This window comes from Phyllostomus hastatus, unplaced genomic scaffold (genome assembly GCF_019186645.2).
Source record: "Phyllostomus hastatus isolate PE091 unplaced genomic scaffold, TTU_PhHast_1.1 phas_contig_209, whole genome shotgun sequence".
In the NCBI taxonomy this organism is placed as follows: domain Eukaryota; kingdom Metazoa; phylum Chordata; class Mammalia; order Chiroptera; family Phyllostomidae; genus Phyllostomus; species Phyllostomus hastatus.
In genome coordinates, this window is record NW_025333735.1 from 3,983,290 (window position 1) to 4,008,037 (window position 24,748).

The window sequence follows — 24,748 nt, forward strand, 5'->3', positions numbered from 1 at the left end:
CACAGAAAACCCCATAGGCTCCACCAAAAAAAACTACCTGAACTAATAAGTGATTTTGGCAAAACAGCGGGATACAAAGTCAATATTCAGAAATTGAAGGCATTTTTGTATACCAACAAAGGAATATTAGAAACAGGAATCGGGGGGAAAATCCCATTTGCTATAGCAACAAGAAAAATAAAGTACCTGGGAATAAACTTAAATAAGGAGGTAAAAGACTTGTACTCAGAAAGCTACACAACTCTGAAGAAAGAAACTAAGGAAGATAGAAGTAAATGGAAGCATATACCATGTTCATGGATTGGAAGAATTATCATCAGAATGTCCATACTACCCAAAGCAGTTTATAGATTCAATGTAATCCCTATTAAAATACCAATGACATATTTCACAGATATAGAACAAATATTTCAAAAATTTATATGGAACCATAAGTGACCCCATAGCCTCAGCGATTCCTCAGCGAGAAAGAGGAACAAAATAGGAGGGATCACAATACCTGATATCAAACTGTATTACAAGGCCATGGTAATCAAAACAATCTGGTACTGGCATAAGAACAGACACATACATCAATGGAACATAATAGAGAACCCAAAAATAAACCCAAGTGTCTATGGTTAATTAATATCCAACAAAGAGGACAAAAGCATAAAATGGAGTAAAAATAGCCTCTTCAACAAATGGTGTTGGGAGATCTGGACAGCTACATGCAAAAAAAATGAAACTTGACCACCAACTTACACCATACACAAAAATAAACTCAAGGTGGATAAAAGACTTGAATGTAAGTCATGACACCATATAAGTCCTAGAGGAGAGCACAGGCAGGAAAATCTCAGATAGTTCATGCAGAAATATTTTCATCGCTATGTCCCCTAGAACAAGGGACATAAATGAAAGAATAAACAAATGGGATTTCATCAAAATAAAAATTCTGCATGGCTAAAGAAAATATCAGCAAAATGAAAAGGGAAACAACCATATGGAAAAATATATTTGCAAATCACACCTTGGACAAGGGTCTGATCTCTAAAATATATAAAGAACTCACATGACTTCATTCTAGGAATATAAACAACCCAATTAAAAAAATAGGCAAAAGACCTGAACAGACACTTCTCCAAGGAGGATACAGAGGGCCCAGAGACATATGAAAGGATGCTCAGCATCACTAGCCATCAGAAAGATGCAAATTTAAACCACAATGAATTACCACTTCATACCAGTGGGAATGGCTATCATAACCAAATCAACAAACAACAAGTGCAGGTTAGGTTGTGGAGTAAAGGGAACCCCAGTACACTGTTGGTGGGAATGCAGACTGGTGCAGCCACTGTGGAAAACTATGGAATTTCCTCTGAAAACTAAAAATGGAATTGCCTTTTGACCTAGCAATTCCACTTCTGGGATTATATTCTAAAAATCTTGAAATGCCAATTGAAAAGAACCTATGCACCCCAATGTTCATAGCAGCACAATTTACAATAGCCAAGTGTGGGAAGCAACCTAAGTACCCATCAGTAAATGAATCAATAAAAAAAATGGTACATTTACACAATGAAATACTATGCAGTAGAAAGAAAGAAGGAGCCCCTACCCTTCAAGACAGCATGGATGGATCTGGAGAGCATTATGCTAAAGGAAATAAGCTAGGTGGTAAAAGACAAATACCATATCATCTCACCTATAAGTGGAACATAATCAACCAACCAAACAAACAAGCAAAATATAACTGGAGTCATTGAAATAAAGAACAAACTGACAGTAACCAGAGGGGAGGGAGGAGAGGGATAATGGGGGAAAATAGAGGAAGGTTCATCAAGGAACATTTATAAAGGACACATAGACAAAGCAAAAGCAGGTAGGATTGAGGGTGGTAGGTGGGGATGGGTGGGGCAGGGGGAAGTAGTTGGGGGAAAATAGAGACAACTGTACTTGAGTAACAATGAAAAAAAAAAGGAAAAATGCCTGTGTACTTTTATTAACTACCCCAATTTTATTGTTAAAATAAAATTTTGCTATTTATATTTATTTAATTTTTTTAGAAAGAGGGTAAGGGAGGGAGACCGAGGAAAGAAACATACATTGGTTTTCTCTCACACACCTCCAACCAGGACCTGGTCAGTAATCCAGACATGTGCCCTGGCTGGGAATCCCAACAATATCTTTTTGGTTCATAGAGAGGCACTCAACCCACTGAACCACATCAACCAGGAGGAAACTGCTTTTTATGTCCTTTTATACATATATTAAAGAATGATTTAGCTAAAGGTATATATTTTGAAAGTTTGATAGGACTAACTAGGGATTAAAAATTTCTTTGATGCTCAAATATTGTCAGGCTCCACACAGCTTTGTTTATTTAGGGATACTTCATTCCTCAACATCTAAAATATAAAGCCATCATTTATGCTATTTGTTTTGAGTTCCTTTTTTTTTGGATACCATTAGAAACATTATATAATTAATTATTCAAACAATAAATATTTATTGAGCACATATTAAGTGTTAGGTATTTTTCTAAGCAATAGGAATATGATAATCAACAAAACAGACAAAAATCTCTATCCTTATAGACTTTACAATCTAGTGGTATGATAGAAAAATTAGCAACATATAAAAAATACAATTCATAAGACACTGCTAAGTACTATAGAGGAAAATAAAACAGGGAAGACAGTTTAAATTACAGTGATCAGAAAAGATCTAAACAAAAGATAATACTTGAGTAAAGACCTGAAGGAGATGAGATAGCATATGCAAAGGGAGAAAGAGCATTCTGGACAAAAGGAACAAGTACAAAGGTCCTGAGGAGTCTCCATGTCTTGCGTGTTCCAGAACAGAAAGGAGGCTAGTGTACTTGAAAAAAGTGGTGGGGAAGACTGAGGTACACACAAGAGAAATAAGAACAAGCAGTCAGATCACGTAATGTAATGTGTGTGTCTGTGAATGTGAATGTACATATATATGTACATATAAGGGTACATACATATATAAATATACTGTTTCTATTTTAAACACTTCAGTGAAACGTCATTGTTGATATACTAGTTTAGCCCCTATTCATAGCTCTTCAAAAGGTTTCTAATTTCAGATAATTTCTCTCTTAATTATCTTTGTGTATAACAATAGTAATGCAGATTATACCCTGTTTTTTGGGTTGCAGAACTATGTCTAAGTGACATCTGTTCCTGTAGAATTTTTTGATTTAACTGTTATATAGCACTAGTTATTGATAGTATTCATTAAGTTAAGAACTGGATCCATCACATGGACAAGATATTTTTCACTTACAACTTTAAATTTCCAGAAAGCATTTTTTTCTGTAGAAAAAAAGATTGCTGTTTCAGGAATGTTGTAACATGACTACAAAAATACTCACCTTAGAAATCCAGCTGAAATGAATTTGTCAACAACTTCTACTAAAATTGTGTTTAGCTTATAGTTCCAAGATCCCTCAGGGGCATAAAACACATGAAGTTCCAAGAACTAAATACAGTGAGAAGAACATCAGCTATGATGTTTTTCAGCTTGATGTTTTTCAAGAACATCAGCTTGAAAAAAATATTTTTCAAGTGAAAAAACCTCAACTGATGTCCTCTAAATTTTAAATTTAATAAACATAATTGAAATGAAGATGTACTACATTCATCCTTCTGAATAAACACAAACTGAAGAGCAAAAATTTGTTAAGTTGGCTACTTGGATCACATTTTCCTTTTGAAACAAGGTCACAGATGTGGTCCTAGATTACCCTAATCTCTCTGACATACAGTGTACTTTCTGTGGCTTGCAGTAAGCATACTAGACTACCAAGGTCAGTTTTCTTACTACCAACATTCCCTGCTTCCCCAATTTCCTAACTACTTAGTTCCATTGGGGTGACCTTGTGGACTCCTTATCATTTATGTATTGTTCTCATAGCGCAGTGTGAGGCTTGCTAGTTCTCAGCACCTACAAAAGGGTGTTTTACTGTGGTTTAGGGGATATTTTGGTTTCCAAGAATTCCAGGAAGAATCTGTTCCTGACCAGTGATGGGGAAAGGCATGGTTATTGTTAAATAGAGCATGACTATAAGCTTAGCTTCTCCGTACTTACATATACTATCTTCTTTTGTATTAAAGTTACATTATGACTTCAATTAAATTTATCTATTTAGAAGAACACTTAGATTACTACATATTAAAAGTCAAAGCATTTAAACAATCATTCTCTACAATATTAAATATCTGAAAAAGCTAACATTTTGGAGTAATAATGACACAAAATGTTAGTAATTTTTTATTTATTCATTTTAGAGAAAGAGAGAGGAAGGTGGACATAGAGAGAAACATCGATTTGTTGTTCCACTTATTTATGTATTCATTGGTTGATTCTTGTATGCGCCCTGACCAGGGATTGAACCCACAATCTTGGTGTATCAGGGCAACATTCTAACCAACTGAGTTACTTAGCCAGTTGGCTAATCAAAGATAAAAATGTGTCTTGAACTGAATGTTTTGCTCAAGCTATTTTCATAGACCAAGTAATTTACTTCCCCATTTTTTATGACAGAATATTAACCAAGAATTAAAAATGTCTCTACAGCTCTGATAGTTAAGTATGCCATATGCTACATGGTATTTTGAACACCAGAGTATTTAAATATTATTCCAACCTTGGCCAGGAGAATCAGTTGGTTGGAGCCTCATTCCTTATAACAAAATATTGTGGGTTCAATCCCCAGGTCAGGGCCCATACCTAGGTTGAGATTCAATCCCTGTTTGGGTCACATACAGGAGGCAACTGATCGATGTTTGTCTCTCTCCCCCTCCCCCACTTCCTCTCTCTCTAAAAGCAATAAATATGTACTTAGATAAGAAATTTAAAAAAGATTATTCCCTAGCTATGCTCTATTGTTAATAGCTAATACTACATTATACTATTATTTCCCTAACATTTAATAGCTATTAAATATTTGCAAAACTTTCAAAAGTCTGAAGTAAATATGACCTTACCTTTTATAAAAACATATTAATATTTTATAGAAGAAAAAGTATCTCTGGAAATAAGCATTTTACTCTATTTGCTTTTATAAACCAAATAAATTACTTCAACATTATTATAACAATTCATGAACTAAAATTCAGGGATTTGTATAGATTTTAATTCCATAATTGAATAGGCAATACAAGAAAAAATACAGCTAATAAAACATTTCTTAGCCATTGAAACATTTTGTGATGTAAATTTACTTATGGTGAATTTATGTTTATTCACTTATTCAACAAATATTTATTAGTGCCTACTATGTGTTAGCACAATTCTAGACACTAGGGATATGTACTGAATAAATCAAATATCCTTCCCTACAACACAGCTTACACTCTAATGAGGTACCAGGATAAGAATAAGGGTGGTAAAGGGTAAATGGGGTCAAATATGGTGACAAAAGAAGATCTGACTTTGGGTGGTAGGCACACAATACAATGTACAGATGATATATCATAGAATTAGATGCTTAAAACTTATATAATTTTATTTACCAATTTTACCCCAATAAATTTAATTTTTAAAAATCCAAAAATAAATATTCATTTTGAGCAAATCCTCATATTTAGCACATAGATTGACTTAGTGTGTATTACTAAACATTTTAAATTATATTAGAAGCAAGCTAGAAAGCTAGGAAATAAAAAGGTACTTTTTCTTCACATACCGAGTAGCAGCCTGGTTGACGATGGGGAAGGAAGAGGAGGAGGAGCAAAAGGAGGAGGAGGAGGAGGAGGAAAAGAAGAACAGGAACAGTGAGGCAAGTGAGGTGCTACCCTCAGGTGCAAAATCTAAGAGGGCATCAAAAGCTCAGTAATTAAGGTAAATATTTTTAAAAATCTATTAAATGCAAAAAAAATCATCATAAATAAAATATCAAAAACTTAAAGTACTATTAGAGCCTGAGGAATAAGGAAAAATATGGACCCCAATATACATATTTCTTTTTTCTACATTTGGTTTATTTTTATTTTTTAATATATTTTATTGATTATACTAACACAGCTTTTCCAGTTTTTTCCCCCTTGGCCCCCTCCACCCCGTATCACCCATTCCCTCTGGTAATCCTCCAGCCCCCCTTAGTTCATGTCCATGGGTCATACATATAAGTACTTTGGCTACTCCATTCCTATCCTGTTCTTAACATCTCTGTTTATTCTGGACCTACCAATTTGTACTTCTTAATCCCTGTACTTTTTCCTCAATTCTCTCCCTTCCCCCTCCCAACTGATGACCCTCTAAATGACCTCCATATTTATGATTCTGTTTCTGTTCTGTTTGCTTGCTTAGTTTTTTAGACCCAATTGCTGATAGTTGTGAATTTATTGCCATTTTAATGTTCATAGTTTTGATCTTCTTCTTTTTCTTAAATAGGTCCCTTTAACATTTCCTATAATAATGGCTTGGTGATGATGAACTCCTTTAGCTTTATCTTGTCTGGAAAGCACTTTATCAGCCCTTCAATTCTAAATGACAGCTTTGCTGGAATGAACAATCTAGATTGTAGGTTCTTCTTTTCATCACTTTGAATACTTCTTGCCAATCCCTTCTAGCCTGCAAAGTTTCTTTTGAGAAATCAGTTAACAGTCCTAACAGTCTAACGGGAACTTCATTGTAGGTAACTCTCCTTTTCTCTTGCTGCTTTTAAGATTCTTTATCTTTAACCTTTGGCATTTTAATTATGATGTGTCCTGGTGTGGTACTCTTTGTGTCCATCTTGTTTGGGACTCTCTGTGCTTCCTGGTCTCTGGAGTTTTATCCATGAGGAAGCTGTCCGCTGGTACTTGCCCTGATGCCAGACACTTCAGTTTCTCCCTGTGTGCCTGTGTGCCCTTCCACCTGCTGCCCTGCTGCTGGAGTCTAGAGGGAGTGAGTCTGCATAAGTCCTAAGTCCGTTGCGGGACATTTAAGAGGAACCTGACAGCTTTTTTCTGCTGCTCCAATACCTACTGGTTTTCACAGCCAGAAGTTAGGGGGACTTACCTTCCTGGCACTTGAACCACGGGCAGGATGATCTGGTATGGGGCTGAGACCCATTGCTCCTGAAGTATCCCTCCCAATTGTTATTTGCCACACAAATAACAATGGGTGTGGGACTGCCCATATTTCTAAAAAAATGCATTTTTTAATGGTTAACTTTTTGCAGGACAACAAACTAACTGAAAAAATGTTGAACATTGTAAAAGTACATATTAAAACTCATAACATTATTTTAGGTTAACTCTTCTGTTTATATCAAACATAAATTTATTATAATTTCACTCTTCTTTTTTTCTTTATTCTTACTTTCCTTGTTTTAATGGAAGCAAACTCATCAATAATAACTTCATAAAACTATTAATCACTTAAAATACTGGAAAAGTTATATATATATAGGGGCACATATTTTGTCTTTTTTCTTGGGCCCTAAAGTGGCTAGGCATGGTACTATCAAAAATGTTGATATCTTGTTCATTATGGATTTTTGGCATTAATATTTCATTTTTGAAATCTTGTATTACAATATCTTACTGAATTTTTGGTGACCCCCTTAAAGTTTTCACACAAGGCAAAAATTGATCCATTATACAGTACATTAGAAAGTGATAAGTTTCTAATAAAGAAACTTTATTAGATAAAATAGTCCAGATAGTTCTCAGAGAAAAGGTGAGTGCTGAGTAAAAACTTGCAGGTGAAGAAGGAATTAGCCAAGGGAAGATATATGGAAGGGAAGATCTCTGGGAAGATCTCCAGGAAGAACTAAAACAAAGGCATCAAGGTGAGAGAATTGTAGTACTAGTATAATTGAAGTAGACAGTGCAGAGGAAAGAGTAGTAGAAGATAAAGTAAGAAAAATGGGGAGGATGAGGAACAAATTATATAAGGCCTTCCAGGACATTGTTAGATCCTCATCTTACAAAATGGGAAGCCAATACAGGGTTTTAAAAGAAGCATGAAAACATCTGACATATTTTTATTGTTTTAATATAGAAAATTCTAAATATACTTACAAATAAAAGGAATAATACTAGGGATGTCCAAATATCTACTATTTAGATTCAAAAGTTAACACTGGGCCACATTTACTTCCTCTCTCTCAGCCACTCAAAGTAAATCAGACATCAAGACCACCTACTCCTAAATACTTTGGCATCCATCTCCTAAAAATAAGCATTTCTACAACATGATCACAATACCATTTTCACATCTAAGAAACATAACAATTACTAAATGTCAACTAATATCTAGTCCATATTCAAATTTCCAATTGTCCTCAAAATTTTTTTTGGATCTAGGATTCAAACAGAACACACTGCATTTGTCAAGTTTTTTAAAAATCTTAACCTGGAAGACTTTTCCCGAAGGCTTTTTTTTCTCCTTATAGCTTTGACTTTTTAAAGACACTAGGGGTGTTTTCTTACAGCTTCTTCTGCATTATGAATTTACTTTATAAAATCCTTATGGGCCAAGAATACTTTATAAATGATGCCCTGTATGTATTTATTTATTTTATTTTATTTTACTTTCTTTCCTTCCTTCCTTTCTTTCTTTCTTTTCTTTCTTTCTTTCCTTCTTTCCTCTCTCTCTCTCTCTCTCTCTCTCTCTCTCTCTCTCTCTCTCGCTTTTCTTTTCTTTTTTCTTCCTTTCCCCTTTCCTTTCCTTTCTCCTTTAATTTCCCTTTTTCTTCCTTTTTTATCCCCACCTGAGGACATTTTTTCATTGATTTTAGAGAGAGAGGAAGGAAGGGTCAGAAACATTGATGCAAGAGAGAAGCATCCACTGGGCTTCTCTTAGGTTACCTCTTCAGGAGACCCATTGCTCCTGAAGTATCCCTCCCAATTGTTATCTGCCACACATGGGTGTGAGACTACCCACATTTCTAAAAAATGCAGTTTTTAATGGTTAACTTTTTGCAGAACAACAAACTAACTGAAAAAATGTCGAACATTTTAAAAGTACATATTAAAACTCATAACATTATTTTAGGTTAACTCTTCTGTTTTTAACAAACACAAATTTGCAACTGGACTGAAGATTGAACCCGCAACATAGGCATGGTCCTGACTGGAAATCCAGCCCTCATCCTTTTAGTTATGGGATGACACGCCAACCAACTGAGCCACAATGGCCAGGGTTGGTGCCCTGTATTTCATATTTCTTCACATAAGGACACACATAATACGGTACTTCCAAATCTTGCTATATTTAATAATGACTAAAGGGACAACAGAACCACCTTTAAGGGACAAGAAAATGGAAACTGTTATGAAGCTATTTGAATAAAGTGTGAGATGATGTTGGCTCAGTCCAAAATGTTAGGAGTAGACGTGATGAGAAGTGGCCAGATTTTGAACATAATATAAAGCTAGAAGTCAATCCTTTAGAAGTGAAGTTTAAGAAAGGAATCAAGTATGATTCCAAGGTATTTGGCTTCAAATACAAAAAGGCTGGAATAGCCATCAGCTAAGATAGGGAAAGGGTTTTGGTAACAGAGGTTTTAGGATGGGGCAAAGATCCATAGGTCAATTTCACAAATGTTAAGTTTCAGATGTCTATTGGTCATCCAAGCAGAGATGTAAATAGGCAACTGAAAATATGAACATGGGGTTTGGGAAAGAGGACTAGGATAGAAACTTAATTTTGGAATCCTTAGCATAAAGTTAGTATTTAAAGTTATTGGGCTAGATGAGATAACCAAGGACTAGTGCACATAGAGAAGAGAACAAAGATCTGACCCCTGAAATTTTCCTATATTAAGAGATCAGGAAGAAAAAGAAGACTGAGCAAAAAAAAGACTGAGAATGAATAACAAAAAAGGGAGGAGGAAAAGCAAGATAATGTGTATATTAAAAGCCGAAAGAAGGAATTACGTTAAGGAAGAATGAGTGATCAACAGTGTCAACTGCTGTGCACAGATAGATCAAGTATGCAGGGGACAAGAATTAAGCAGTAGATTTAGTAATGTAGAGGTGAATTTAAAAACAGCGGTTTTGGTGGAGTATTGGAGTAAATGGTTGGAGTTGTTTTAAAGGCAAAACAGGGCAAAGCTATGAAATAGTTGTCTAGAACAGTGAAAGACTGAATGAGTGAGTAGAAGAGAGTCTGGTTGCAAAAGGCTCCAGTGGAGGTTCATGGTCATGAATTTAAAGTGAGAATAGTCCTTAAGCTGGTATATTTTTCTCCAGCCATGTTCTGCTATAGCCATAGGTGTAGAATTAGATTAACCAGGGTTTTGTGTTGCCAAGGAGTAAAATGAAAAGAAAGAGGAGCAAGGAGTCAAAAGCATTGGCAAGATAGTGATCAACCCTGTCCTATGGTATTTAAGCCAGTTAAGGAGGGCATCACAAGGTAGGAATAAAAACAAACAAACAACAACCAAATAGGTGACTGGAGTTCCCAGTACAATAGGGGTATTTAGAGGAAGTGCGCTAGAGATCAGACAATGGAATACATGGAGTTGGATTCAAAGTGAAGTTAATATCTAATATTTTATGTAATCCATATTTTTGCTTTGCCAAAATTTTTCAAAAATAGGGTTTTCTTATATTTTAGTAGTATAAAACATTTTCTTACCTCTGATGAGGTAGGAAGGTCGACTTGGATTGAGGGACAAATTTGCCAATGTCTGAATGGGGTAATTATCAGCTGGAATTTTGTGGGTGTTTTTACTGTTCCTCATTTAAGTAATATAAAGGTCATCACAGATTTTTGACTTGTTTAAGATAGTATTCCACTCATTTCTGGTCCCTGATTCATTCAAAAAGTGAAAAAAAATGCATAAAAGGCTTTAAAATAAGGTCAAATGACAACTCAGGTATGTATACAATCTTATTATAATTCATATAGACATATTACTAATAAATATGGCTAATAATTGCAATACAATTACCATACATCCTATACAACTAAATAAAGTGGTAACTTATATTATGATAGACTTGTGACCAGATACATTTTAAATAATTCATTTTCTGTTGGTCAGGAATGAAGATAAATACATATAGTATCTTCTATAAAATAGAAATATACTTTTGGAAGTGAGAAGACTAAATTTATACAAATTGCTGTAAAATGATAAAAACTGTTTCACCATATGTATTTCTTCCCGGCCTTGTATATCTCAATAATAAATGTTAATGATCATTCCAGATGAAAATGCTACTCTTTAAGTATACCAGGCTATATTTTTGTATTATTTCCTGTGTTTTTCCTCAGAGAATTTATAACTTACAAGAATACACAATAAAATTTAAAATGTATAATAAAAATTAAAAATTAGGTAGCTGAAAAGTATTTATCAAAGTTGGAAATCCTTAAGAATATATACATTATCTTATATTTCTGCTCCCTATGTCAAATATTAATTGACCATAGAGACTTGGATTTATTTCTGGGCTTTCTATTCTGTTCTATTGATCTATGTGTCTGTTCTTATGCCAGTACCAAACTTTTGATTACTGTGGTACCCTAATGTTCATAGCAGCACAATTCACAATAGCCAAGTGTTGGAAGCATCCTAAGTGCTCATCAGTAAATGAATGGATCAAAAACTATGGTACATTTACACAATGGAATACTTTGCAGCACAAAGAAAGAAGGAGCGCCTACTCTTCATGACAACATAGATGGATCTGGAGAGCATTATGCTAAATAAAATAAGCCAGGCAGTGAAGACAAATACCATATGATCTCACCTATAAGTGGAGTATAATAAAAAAACCCCAAAAAAACAAGGAAGCAAAATATAACTTGAGTCACTGAAATAAAGAACAAACTGACAGTAACCAGAGGTGGGGGGAGAGGGGTAATGGGGGAAAACAGGGGAAAGGGTCATTAAGAAACATGTATAAAGGACCCATGGACAAAGCCAAAGTGGGGGAAGGATTGAGGGCAGGAGGTGGAGGTTTGTGGGGCAGAAGAAAGTGGTGGTGGGAAAATGGAGACAACTGTACTTGAACAACAATAAAAATAGATATATACATAAATAAAATAAAATTTGCCCCTTTTGGCACACACACACAAAAGAATATATACACTATCATGGCAACAACAGAGCAGAAGACTTTTCAAGATTTCAAAGCTTTGTTCCACCGTGGTTTATGTTAAAACAGTGATATGAATCCAACAAAACTTAAAATTCTTGTGACCTGGTACTGATTACTGCTCTGTAAAGTCCTGCCAGAAATGACTAATCGTTCTAATGGCACAAAAATTAAAAGATCACATCTTGGAACACACAAGCTTTTAAATCAAATTAGTTTCACATTGTACTTCCTATATAAATTTCTTACAATTAAAACTTAAAAATGTGCTTTGTGGTGGTTGCACCGGTGTGTTGAGCAGGAGAGGTGGCTGCTGCAATGGATGTGTTCCTCATGATCCAGTGCCACAAGACCACCATCTCCACAAACATCAAGGAGTCTAGCACCATGTTTGAGCTGATGTACATTGTCAAGGGCATCATCAAGTGGCCACCTCAGAAGCGGCCCTGTGCAAGGATGACCAACTTCTGGATGAAAGCAAGACACTGGTGAGTATGGCTTCACAAGTCAACAGCTCTGCTGCAGGCCCCAGCCACTGTGGGGCTGGCCTTTCAGGCAGATGATGCATTTGAGGCCCTGCCCATCAAGCCCTTTTCCAGCCTGCCAGAGCTGCCTGTTGTTTTGAAGGCACAGGACTTCAGTGAGAAGGCCTGAGGCCTGCCCCGCTCACCCAGTGCCCCATTCCCCCATCCAGTGTTCTATTCATCCCCCCCAAAAGAGATTTGGGTGCCAAAAAGAATGTGCTTTGTCATTTTAACCATCTCAAATACTACTTAAAATACATTAGTACTTTAAGAAAACAAGATCTGCCCTGGCTGGCGTAGCTCAGTGGAGTGAGCTCAGGCTGAGAACCAAAGTGTCGCAGGTTCGATTCCCAGTCAGGGTACATGCCTGGGTTGCAGGCCATGACCCCCAGCAACTGCACATTGATGTTTCTCTATCTATCTATCTATCTATCTATCTATCATCTATCTATCTATCTCCCTCCCTTCCCTCTCTAAAAATAAATAAATAAAATCTTAAAAAAAAAACAAGATCTTTTCCATTTCTGTATCTACCCAAAAGCTCTTTCTCCCATTGTACTAATATTAATCTCTATTATAAAACTAAGTGAACCACAACTCAGATACATCTATAGTAACTTCCTCATTAGCTAAGAATTAGTAGTAATAATCTGTAATAATTACAGTACATTAATTGGTATGCAAATAGAGGACAAATTTTAATTCCTGTGGGTACATTAAAAACTTGATATTTTTAATAAGAACAAATTTCTAATTAAGCAAACTCAAGAAAGATCAATCAAGACCTGCTTTATTATTGTCCTAAGGTAAACTGACTGACCCACTATACTATGGAACAGCAAAGAAGGTATGTTTTAAACTATAATTCTTTTTACCATTTCTGGTTGGATCAACACTGAAGATCAAATCCTGGTTGACCAGAAACAAATAAAATGGCCGAGCATGAAAAGATGAGCTCTTGGGAATTAAAACTGGAAGAACTCAAGATTCAAGTATGTAGTTAGTAGATACTGAATCAAAAACAATGGAGAAAGGGAAGTCACAAAGTAGTATCATAGCCATGAGGTAAGTCTATGTTATGAGAAACCAGTAATTATTTGTAAACAAGGACAGAAAAAGAGACAAAGAATAGAGAGAATAACTAACTGGCAGTGAGGAGGAAACTGAGGAGATACATAGGCAATTCATGTTTATAAGCACTAGAGAGGAGAGTCAAAACTTTTGTGGTTAAGCTCTCTAGCCTTGCATCTACTCCCAGTTTGGCCTATCAGTGAAGTATAGTATTTGTTTTATGGATTTCCATGAGATAACTCTCTCCACTACTGCTCTGTGTTGCTCTTTACAATAATATCTTAATTGCTTGAGGTAACTGAAGTCTCTACTATACTGAACCAACACAGGCTTCATTAGCCTCTTTAGGCATGTTTGGAATTTGTAGTTGATCTTAACCAAATCACATTTCACTTACTAACTCCTAACACATAATCTTTGATATTTTCAAATTCCTTACCTATTATTAATTAGCTAATTAACAAAACAATGGCAACTCATACAAAAGAAGATTGAGAGCTTAATAGCCAAATACAAAGTGATGGTCTAATGTTCTAGTCTAATCTCTCACTTACTGCATAATTTTGCTTCATAACTAACCCCCTGCCAGAAATAAAAAATTAGCTTTATCTTGCATACTAAATCCCATCAACTGATAATTGGCATATTGGCTGCAGAAAAGTGAGAAACTGAAAAGGACCCCAAAGCCACATCAGGCCTCAGGAGGAAGATACAGAAATAGATTATTAACCACAGGATTAGGAAGAGTAACTGTTGGTAGATATATCATCTATCTGAGTTTTCTGATTACCCCCTACTTTAAAGACAATTAGATATCATTTATTTCTCTGCACTTTCCCAAAATGATTTTGGGAATCAGTAGCAGAGCTGAAAATCGAGCTTAAGAATTTCGTATTTAGCTGTCCAGTGTGGTTAGATTGGTTGGAGTGTCATCCCATAACTAAAGGGTTGCAGGTTTGATCCCTGGTCCAGTCCAGATGAGAACGGGAGGCAACCAATTGATGTTTCTCTCTCACATTGATGTTTTTCTTCCTTCCTGTCTCTCTGAAAGCAATGAAAGAAAATGTCCTAAGGCAAGGATTTTTTAAAAAAGTAATTTATTGTTTTACTTTTTTATTGTATTAGGGTGACATTGGTTAATAAAATTATATAGTTTTCAGGTGTACAATTCTACATTATCTGTACACTGTATTATGTGTTCACCACTCCAAGTTTCCTTCCATCACCATTTATTCCTCCTATATCCTCTTCCACCTCCTCCAACCCCTCTTTCCCTCTGGTAACACTATACTATATTGTCTGTGTCTCTGAATTTTTATTATTTTTTTACTTAATCCCTTCATGTTTCTTACCCATCCCCAAACCCTCTCCACTCTGACAGCTGAAAGTTTGTTCTCTGTCTAGGAATCTGTTTCTATTTTTTTAGTTTATTTTGATTTTGTTCATTAGATTCCACATATGAGTGAAATCATATGATACTCATCTTTCTCTAACTTATTTCACTTAGCATAATTCTACATCCATCTATGCTCTCACAAAGGGTAAGATTTCCTTGTTTTTATGGCTGAATAGTATTCCATTGTGCAAATGTACCACAGCTTTTTTATCTACTCATCTATCTACTCATGGACACTGGGCTGTTTCCAAATCTTGGCTACTGTAAATAATGCTGCAATGAATATAGAGGTGCATATATTCTTTTGAATCAGTGTTTTGAGTTCCTTCAGATATATTGCTGGAAGTGGAATCAGTGGGTCATGAAGCAGTTCCATTTTTAATTTTTTAAGGTTAACTCTGTACTGCTTTCCATAAGTGGCTGCATCAGTCTACATTCCCACCAACAATGCACAAAGGTTCCCTTTTTGCCACATCCTCACCAACACTTGTTCATTGATGTATATAGCCATTCTGACAAATGTGAGATTATATCCCATCCTGGTTTTAATTTGCATTTCTCTGGTGACCAGTGACATCAAGCATCTTTTCAAATGTCTACTGGCCATCTGTGTGTACTCTTTGGAGAAGTGTCTACCTAGGTCTTTTGCTCATTTTTTCATTAGGTTGGAGTTTTTTTGTGTGTGTGTTGAATTGTATGAATTCTTTATAAAGCTTGGATATTAACCACTTATCAGATGTATCATTGATGAATTTGTTCTCCCATTCAGTGGGTTGTCTATTTGTTTTGTTGATAGTTTCTTTTGCTGTGAAAAATCTTTTTAGTTTGATATAGTTCCACTTATTTACTTTGTTTCCCTTGCCCAAGGTGATATATCAGAAAAAATACTGCTACAAGAAATGTCAGAGATTTTACTACCTATGTTTTCATCTAGGATTTTTTGGTTTTGAGTCTAACATTTAAGTCTTTAATCCATTTTGAGTTTATTCTTGCGTATAAGAAAGTAGTGTAGTTTCATTTCTTTTGTACATATCTGTCCAATTTTCCTAACACCACTTATTGAATATACTATCTTTACCCATTGTATTTTGCCTCCAAATATTAATTGACCATAAAGGCAAATGGATTTATTTCTGGGCTCTCTATTCTGTTCCATTGATCTACATGTCTGTTCTTATACCAGTACCATGCTGTTTTGATTACTATGGCTATGTGGTATCGTCTGATATGAGGTAGCATGAGTCCTCAGCTTTGCTCTTCTTCCTGAAGACAGCTGTGGCTATTTGGGGTCTTTTGTAGTTCCATATAAATTTTTGGAATATTTTTTCTAGTTCTGTGAAATACACCACTGGTGTCTTGATAGGAACTGCATTGAATCTCTAGATTGTTTGGGGTAGTATGAGTATTTTAATGATATTAATTCATCCTGTCCATGAACACGGTAAATGTTTCCACTTATTTGTACCTTCTTCAAATGTTAATCATAGTGATTAAGGGAGCTGGGGTTGGGGTTATTGGCTCTTCTTCAATTTTTTTCTTCAGTGTCTTATAATTTTATGAGTACAGGTTTTTCACATTCTTGCTTAAATTTAATCCTAGGTATTTTATTTTTTTGATGTAATTGTAAATTGGATTGTTTTCTTAGTTTCCTTTTCTGATAGTTCTTTATTAGTGTATAAATATGCAACTAATTTCTGGATATTTTGTATCCTGCTACTTTAGTGAATTCATTTATCAGTTCTAATAGTTTTTTGGTGGAATCTTTAGGGATGCTTAAGAATTTCTTATTCTCTGTTCAGTGCCCAGAAATAAGGATTCTGGTGATTTTTTACTTCTTGTCTAATTTGATAATAGGGCATATAAAGAAATGTTCAAGGGATTTTAGAAAATTCTAAATAAATACTAAAGTTAGAAACCCCGAATGGGCTACATTTAAACATAGCAATACAGAATCTCAAAAAAAGTAATTAAATTGACTGAGAGGGAAGCAGGTTTCAAGTTCTATATAATCTATAAGACCATTCATTCATGTTATCAGGCTAGAGGGATTCATTTGCCTATGCACATCAAAGCACAGTAAGATGTGAACAGGAGTTTAAAGAAAAGAAAGTAAAGATTGATTTAAGGAAATGCACCAAACCCAGAGTCACAGGTGAGATATTGTTCTAAGACCTGGCTTCCTGATGGCCCACACAGGAACAGATTGTATATGGAAAAAATAATTAACCACGGTGATTAACGGAGTTGGGATTGTGAGCTCTATTGATTGGTTGGGGTCAGGGTAGAGAGTATTAGATCATTAATATCAGGTCCTGATGTCAGCCATGGAATCATTCTGTCTGGCTTCATGAGGGTGTGGCCAGTAGGGTCTTTGTGCTTTCATGCACCTGGGGCTGAAACACAGCTAAGGTCAAGATATTATCTGCAGTTTGACTGAAACTCTTTTCTTGTGGTCAACATGCCTGAAGCTTATTCTTAAACATTTGGATGCTGACCAGAATCTGATATCCTAAGGGCTTAAATATTACAGGAGTGGACCTGTAAGGAAGGTAGGGAGTAGGTGAGTCAGGTATTATTAGACTGGATGAGGTCAACTGGAATCAAGAAAAAAGGAGATAAAGTCATAGTAAAGAAACAGAGTTTCTGTACAGCTACATTCATTCTAAGCCTCAGTTTCCCAGTCTGTAAAGAAAGTGGCTACAACCTTTACAGCTCTAATATTCTTGACATAATTCCCAATTCTTTTTTTGTGGGAGAGCTGGTGTAGAAAAAAGCTTTATTCAGTGCAAACAGCTCTTTAGTGCTACAGTGTAGCTGTGAAAACAGCATGGCTGTGGAATAGCTCTGCAGCATAATTCCTCATTCTTAAATCACCAAGGCATGATGTCAAATCTGTTCAGGATAAATTCAGGTTACATGTATGTCTTGAGAATTCTGCCTCATTCATGGTTAATCTGTAAATAAAATTCTCTAATCTGAATTCCAGCCAAGATGGAGGTATAGGTAGATGCACTTTGCTTCCCTGCACAACCAATAGAAGGACAACAACAAATTAAAAAAACAAACAAAAAACCCAGAACTGCCAGAAAATTGAACTGTATGGAAGTCCAACAACCAAGGAGTTAAAGAAGAAACATCCACCCAGACTAGTAGGAGGGTCAGAGGTGGGCAACTGGGGAGGAAGGCACATAGCAAGGTGGCAGCTGGCAGACTAGATGGGTGAGGCAGCAGTGGGCAGACTGGGCAGTCCCATATTCATGTGTGGATAAACTGGGAAAAATAACTGGGGAATGAGACAGACCACACAATCCAGGATTCCAGCACAGGGAAATAAAGCCTCAAAATTTCTAGCTATAAAAACCTGGGGGTGCGGTTGTGGCAGTGGGAGAAACTCCCAGTCTCATAGGAGAGTCTGTTGGAGGGACCCACTGGGTCCTAGAATGGACACAAACCCACCCACCTGGTAATCAGCACAAGAAGGACCCAATTCACTTGTGGGCAGTAGTAGAAGTGACTGAAAGTGAAACAAGAACTGAGCAAGTGGCATTGTTCCCTCTCTGACCCTCCTCCACATATAGCACCACAATGCAGTGAAGTGTGTTGCCCCACCCTGGTGAATACCTAAGGCTCTGCCCCTGATAATGTAATAGGTGCACCGAGACAAAGAAGAGATAATAGAAGAGAGGCCCAAATAAAAGAACAGATCAAAACTCCAGAAAAAGAACTGAGTGGTGAGAAGATAGACAACCCCTCAAGCACTGAGTTCAAGGCACTAGTATTCAGGATACTCACAGAAATGATTGAGTACGAATGTAAAATACAGGATGAAGTGGAGGCTATACAAAATGACATAAAGGAAAATGTACAGGTAACCAACAGTGACGGGAAAGAAACTGAGTCTAATCAATGATTTTGAACAGAAGGAAGAAATAAACATTCAACAGGAACAGAATGAGGAAACAAGAATTCAAAAAAATGAGGAGAGGCTTAAGAACCTCCAGGACAACTTTAAACATTCCAACATCTGAATCATAGGGGTGCCAGAAGGAAAAGAGGAAAAGCAAAAAATTGAAAACTTATTGGAAAAAATAATGAAGGAAAAACTTACCCAGTCTGGTGAAGGCACTGCAGAAGACTAATGCAAGTCCAGGAAGCTCAGAGTATCCCAAAGAAGTTGGACCCAAGGAGGAACACACCATGACACACAATAATTAAGTTACCCAAGATTAACTATAAGGAGAGAATCTTAAAAGCAGCTAGAGAAAAGGAGACAGTTACCTAAAAGGAGTTCCCATAAGACTGACAGCTGATTTCTCAAAAGAAATCTTATAGGTAAGAAGGGGCTGGTAAAAAGTACTCAAAGTCATGAAAGGCTAAGACCTAAATCCAAGATTATTCTATCCAGCAAAGATATCATTTAGAATGGAAGGACAGATAAAGTGCCTCTCAGATAAGGTCAACTTAAAGTTCATCATCACCAAGCCCTTATTATATGAAATGTTAAATGGACCTATCTAAGAAAAAGATGAAAATCAAAACTGTAGTACTAAAATGACAACAAACTCTTGACTATCAACAACTGAACCTAAAAAAAAAAGGAAAGAAAAACCTAAGCAAACAACTAGAACAGGAACAAAATCACAGAAATGGATTCACATGGAGGGTTATCAGTGAGGAACAAGTAGGGGGAGGAAGCAGGGAAAAGGTACAGGGAACAAGAAGTATAATTGAGCCCTGGCTGGCGTAGCTCAGTGGATTGAGCGCGGGCTGGGAACCAAAGTGTCCCAGGTTCGATTCCCAGCCAGGGTACATTCCTGGGTTGCAGGCCATGACCCCCAACAACCGCACATTGATGTTTCTTTCTCTCTCTCTCTCTCTCTCTCTATCCCCCCTCCCTTCCCTCTCTAAAAAATAAATAAATAGAAAGAAGAAGAAGTATAATTGATAGGTACAAAATAGATGGGGAGGTTAAGAATAGTATAGGAAATGGAGAAGCCAAATGGCCGAAGGACATGAACTAAGGATGGGGGGTAATGGTGGTGGGAGGGGGGGCAGAGCAGGGGGGAATAAAGGTGAAAAAAGTGGGACAACTGTAATAGCATAACAATAAAATATACTTAAAACATTCTCTAATCCATTTAAAGAAATACCAGTTCTAGGCAAATACATTAAATGCCTGAGGGCAGTCCAGAATTCCTAAGTATTTTATAGTCCTTAGACTTGTAAGACCCATAGAGGAACAAAGTTAATTTTCCATATAGGCCCTAGTGTAGACAAAATGGTACACATCTTGATTTGGGATATTCTCAGGATTGTGGACAAAACCCTTACTTGTCTGCTTTTGTCTCACTGATCTGTAATTCATTACTATGTCAGTAAGAAGAACCCAGTTTCCACTAACACCATGATGACATGGAGCCAGGATGGCATGAATCCAGGATGACTAAAACAGGATGATACACACCAGACCATCACTTGCCTTATGCGAAAGAACTGTGCTCATCTGCACATAGAGAACTTTTCAACCCCATTCCTCAATTTTTGTTCTGTTCCCCCTCTCTCCTTACGAAAATCTCGTCTCCACTGAGATGTGGAGATGGGCTTTGGGACTCAAGTCCCCCATCTGCCAGGTGGCCAACACCTGAAAATTAACCACTTTCCTATACATCAGTACCTGCCTCTAGAGTATTGTCTTTCATGGTAGCAGGCAGACGGACCTGCTTTTGGCTACCATATCAGCAAAAAGTATATATTTTTTGGTGTCCTACAGAATTTTTGTAATTAGTTTATGTGTGCCACAAGATGAAAAAGGTTGAAAATCTCTGATCTAGATGATCACAGCCTTGAAAAGCCCCTTTTCAGACCCCTCCTTTTAAGATGTAACTACCCTAAAGAGAGCAAATAATCTTAACTAATCCTGTTACCCATTTCTGCCCTGCTTGTTCCCACCCTCAGGTTCCCTCCTTAGTTTCAAATGTGTAAAGGAAACTGCAGATTCATTCTTGGGAACATTTGAGATTTTGTACTTTGGTATATATCCTCTGTTTGGTCCAAATAAACTCATATAAATTCTCTACAGGTTTGAACTTTTTTTTTTTTTTTACATTAACAGGATATATTGGGGGCATCTGAGGGTGGAGAAGGGTCTCCCAGAGAGTAATAGAATGATAAAGAACTAGAATCTATGTTTGAAAAGGAATTATAGAATATGTTTATCCATATATCTTTTCAAGCTCTTTTAAGCAAGTATAATTTTCATAATCATAAAACAGAACATTCACACAAATTTCTGCTGTTAAAATTAGTTATTAGTTTTTATTAAAGATTTTATTTATTTATTTTTAGAGAGAGGGGAAGGGAAGGAGAAAGGGAGAGAAACATCACTGTGTGGTTGCCTCTCATGTATCCCCTACTGGAGACCTGGCCTGAAACCCAGGCATGTGGCCTTACTGGGAATCTAACTAGGGACTCTGGTTCACAGGCCAGCATTCAATCCACTCAGCCACACCAGGCAGAGTAATATTTATTAGTTTTTAAAGAGACATAGACACCTTTTTGCCTAGAATAAAACTTGATGTCTGATGCACAGTGCGATATTTCTCTTGGTAAATGGTATTTGAATGCCTGCTTACAGGATATCTCAAAGTTTATATTCCCCAAAAGAGAGCTCAAGACCGAAATGACTGAAATAATTGAGCCTAAAACATATTTAGAGCTGAATATATAAAGCCAAACCTTGTCTCACTTTTTCCTCACTGTCAGTACCAGTCAATATGGAAAGCACAGTATGGGTTTTTAAGAGGTAGAAAAAATACATCCCCTCCCTGTGCCCTCAATCTCATTCTGTGACAGCACAGGGACTTGGGCCCAGGAGTTTCCACTGGGTGGCCAGGAAGCCAAGTTAGAAATAGGTCGTCAAAAGGAGCTCAGGATAAGCTGACCATAAAAATGTCAACACCCCTCCACTACCTGCTCAAAAACTCTCAGAGGTAGTTGATTTTACCTCTCCTCTAACTGCCTGCTTAAGCTACTGGTCCATAAGTACAGTGGATCAAGATTTGACCACTATACAGGATCAAATAAGCAGTCCATCATCTTGCCCCCACAGGGCAGGGGTGGACATAACAACCAGGCAACTGCAATGAAAAAAGGAAGTCACAGAGCCCTAATGAAAAATTTGGCAAGCCTACTTTTCCTCACTTTGGCTCCATCTTATAAAAGCAGCCAAGCTAAACCAGCCCCTGAGCCAGTAAAGAGAACTTTCCTTTGTGCTGCCTTCCTCGTGCTTCTGCATAGGCTTAATTTTCTGGAAATGTATCTGGGGTTTCCTCTTGATTTCCATCTTGGGGAACCCAAGAACTCCAACACCATTAATAATTCCTTCCTATGAAAAAACAGAGTTTTGGAACTACACACATGTTCAGTGATGAAAAGAAAGGCTGTTTTCACTTCTGCATGTATCTTCTGGGAAACCTTCCAAAAAGGGACAAAGCACAGTGATAAGGTGTTTCTGACATTCTGCTCTTACTGGTGTGGTTCAGTTGGTTGGGCATCGCCCCTCAAAGTGAAAAGTTGCTGGTTTCATTCCTAGTCGGAGCACATGCCTAGGCTGTGGGTTTAGTCTCCTGTCAGGGCACAAACCAGAGGCAACCGATCAATGTTCCCCTCTCTTTTTCCCCCGTTCCCCTCTCTAAAAATAAATAAAATCTTTAAAAATTGTTTGTCATTTTTTGGACCAGAATTATAACTGCTGAGATGACATGTTTCTGTAACATGAAGTAACAGAAAAATAGAAAAGTGTATATTTTAAAATTAAAGGGTATTTAATGGTATCACCACCCATTCATAGATATTGATTTAAACATGCAATAAAGTCTTATAGTGCTTGTACTGGGTACCTAAATTAGGTCTTTGTTAACAGTTTCTTTTAACTAAATTTCATTATAGTTCCATACCCAATGAAAACTAATTATTGCTCTGATATATGAGCAGCTCCATGGAAACAAATGTTACTTACATATAATGGGATAAAAATCAGGAGATCTAAGTTCTAGTCTTGTCTATACCACAAACTAGCTTAGTAACAGTAGGCACGGGCCCCATTCTCTCCAAACCCCCATCTGCTTGGTGACTACAGAAACAAAGAAATATAAAGTCACTCTTTGAGGAAGAAGTCAGAATTCTGATTTTCCCCTTAGAGATTCAACTTGGGGGGCGGGGAGAGGGAAAGGGGGGGGAGAGAGAGAGAGAGAGGGAGGGAGAGAAGGAGAGAGGGAGAGAGGGAGAGAGAGAGAGAGGGAGAGAGAGAGAGAGAGGGAGGGAGAGAGGGAGAGAGAGAGAAAGGGAGAGAGGGAGAGAGGGAGAGAAAGAGAGAGGTGTATGTTGACCATTGGCTTTTAACTATAAAGCAAGGCACTTAAAACTTAGAAGTATTGGATTTATTCAAATACTGAATCTAGACTCGATAAACTAAAAAACTTAGGGTACTAATCGAATAAGGCAAAGATTTCAGGTAAATTTAAATGGATTGTGCTCTGCTGACAAAACAAAACAAAAAAAGGGCAGATTTCTTGGTTGTGTTTTCTTGCCACTCATTGTTATAAGAATTCTCTTGAAGGTCTTAGTTTTAAATCACTGTGCTGGGTCAAAAACCATGGCTCGTTTAGGGGATATTGATAGTTCATAAACTGTATTTATTGCTAATTACTTCAGATGCAACTGCATTTAAAATGAACTCAATTTTTCTTCTTTCCTACTCTAAATTGAATCCTTTATAGATGGACACTGCACAAATTTGTATATCTTAACCTGAGACAGCAATCCAAACCCTGTGGTCGATTTGTGTAGTATTTCTTAAAAAACCTATAAAACTTTTTCTGTGGATATTTAAGCTTAAAACAACACAGGCTTTGCTTATTCCTCAACACTATTCCTCACAGAAGAGGAAATTGAACTATGTATTTCCTCCGATCCCTTCTAATACTAACATTTCACGGTTCTTAGAATTTAGAGGCGTATTCTACAACTACTGTGAAATGAATAAAACATTCTTTGAGTAAAGGTATTTATTTTTAATCTTCTAAATCTGTAGGGCATAAATGATATTAGCCAACAAGCTACCCAAAGTAAAATAATTTAAAATGCTGCTGGGAAAGAGGGAGAAGTGACAGTTATCAAGATTATTCTGTCATATTCTTTACAAGTACAATTTCATCTCATTCTCAAAAACAATTCTGTGAAAAAAGTTTTATATTTATTTTTATTATTTATTATTATTTTTTTATTATTTATTTTTGAAATGAGAAAACAGAGTCTCAGCCAAGTTTAAGTAGCTTGCCCCGGGAGACCAACGGCAAATAGAGCCAGAATTCAAACCTTCGTTTATAACCCTAGTCATTACATCCATTATATGAATTAAGTACAATGCTCAAGTACACTGTACATTTTTTGTGAAATGATTTAAATTGTTCAATAAATAAGTTAGGTTTTGTTGACATACAGCAAATTATATATGGAATTTTTCATTATAAAAAAATTGAAATGCATTAATAATGAAATTATTCATATTCATAGAAATCATCAGTATATTCGTTGATGGGCTATCGCAACAGAATAGGAAACATTTGTCGTAAATGCTGTGACATAACACATAATTTTCCCATGGGTGCAACAGCCTATTTTGCTTGATAAGATACTACTTT

General features: G+C 36.4%; 1 protein-coding gene and 1 pseudogene across 1 annotated transcript in view; one reads left to right on the forward strand and one right to left on the reverse strand.

Moving 5' to 3' along the window:
• The window catches only part of SPATA1 (spermatogenesis associated 1), a 40,245-nt gene extending 29,552 nt beyond the window's left edge, over positions 1–10,693 (reverse strand). The window contains 3 exon segments of the mRNA XM_045835317.1: positions 3,386–3,492; positions 10,588–10,596; positions 10,598–10,693. Coding sequence (XP_045691273.1) covers positions 3,386–3,492; positions 10,588–10,596; positions 10,598–10,693 — 212 coding nt within the window.
• A 1,681-nt stretch (positions 10,694–12,374) lies between these two features.
• Positions 12,375–12,710, forward strand: LOC123816400 (annotated as a pseudogene).
• The last annotated feature ends 12,038 nt before the right edge of the window (positions 12,711–24,748 follow it).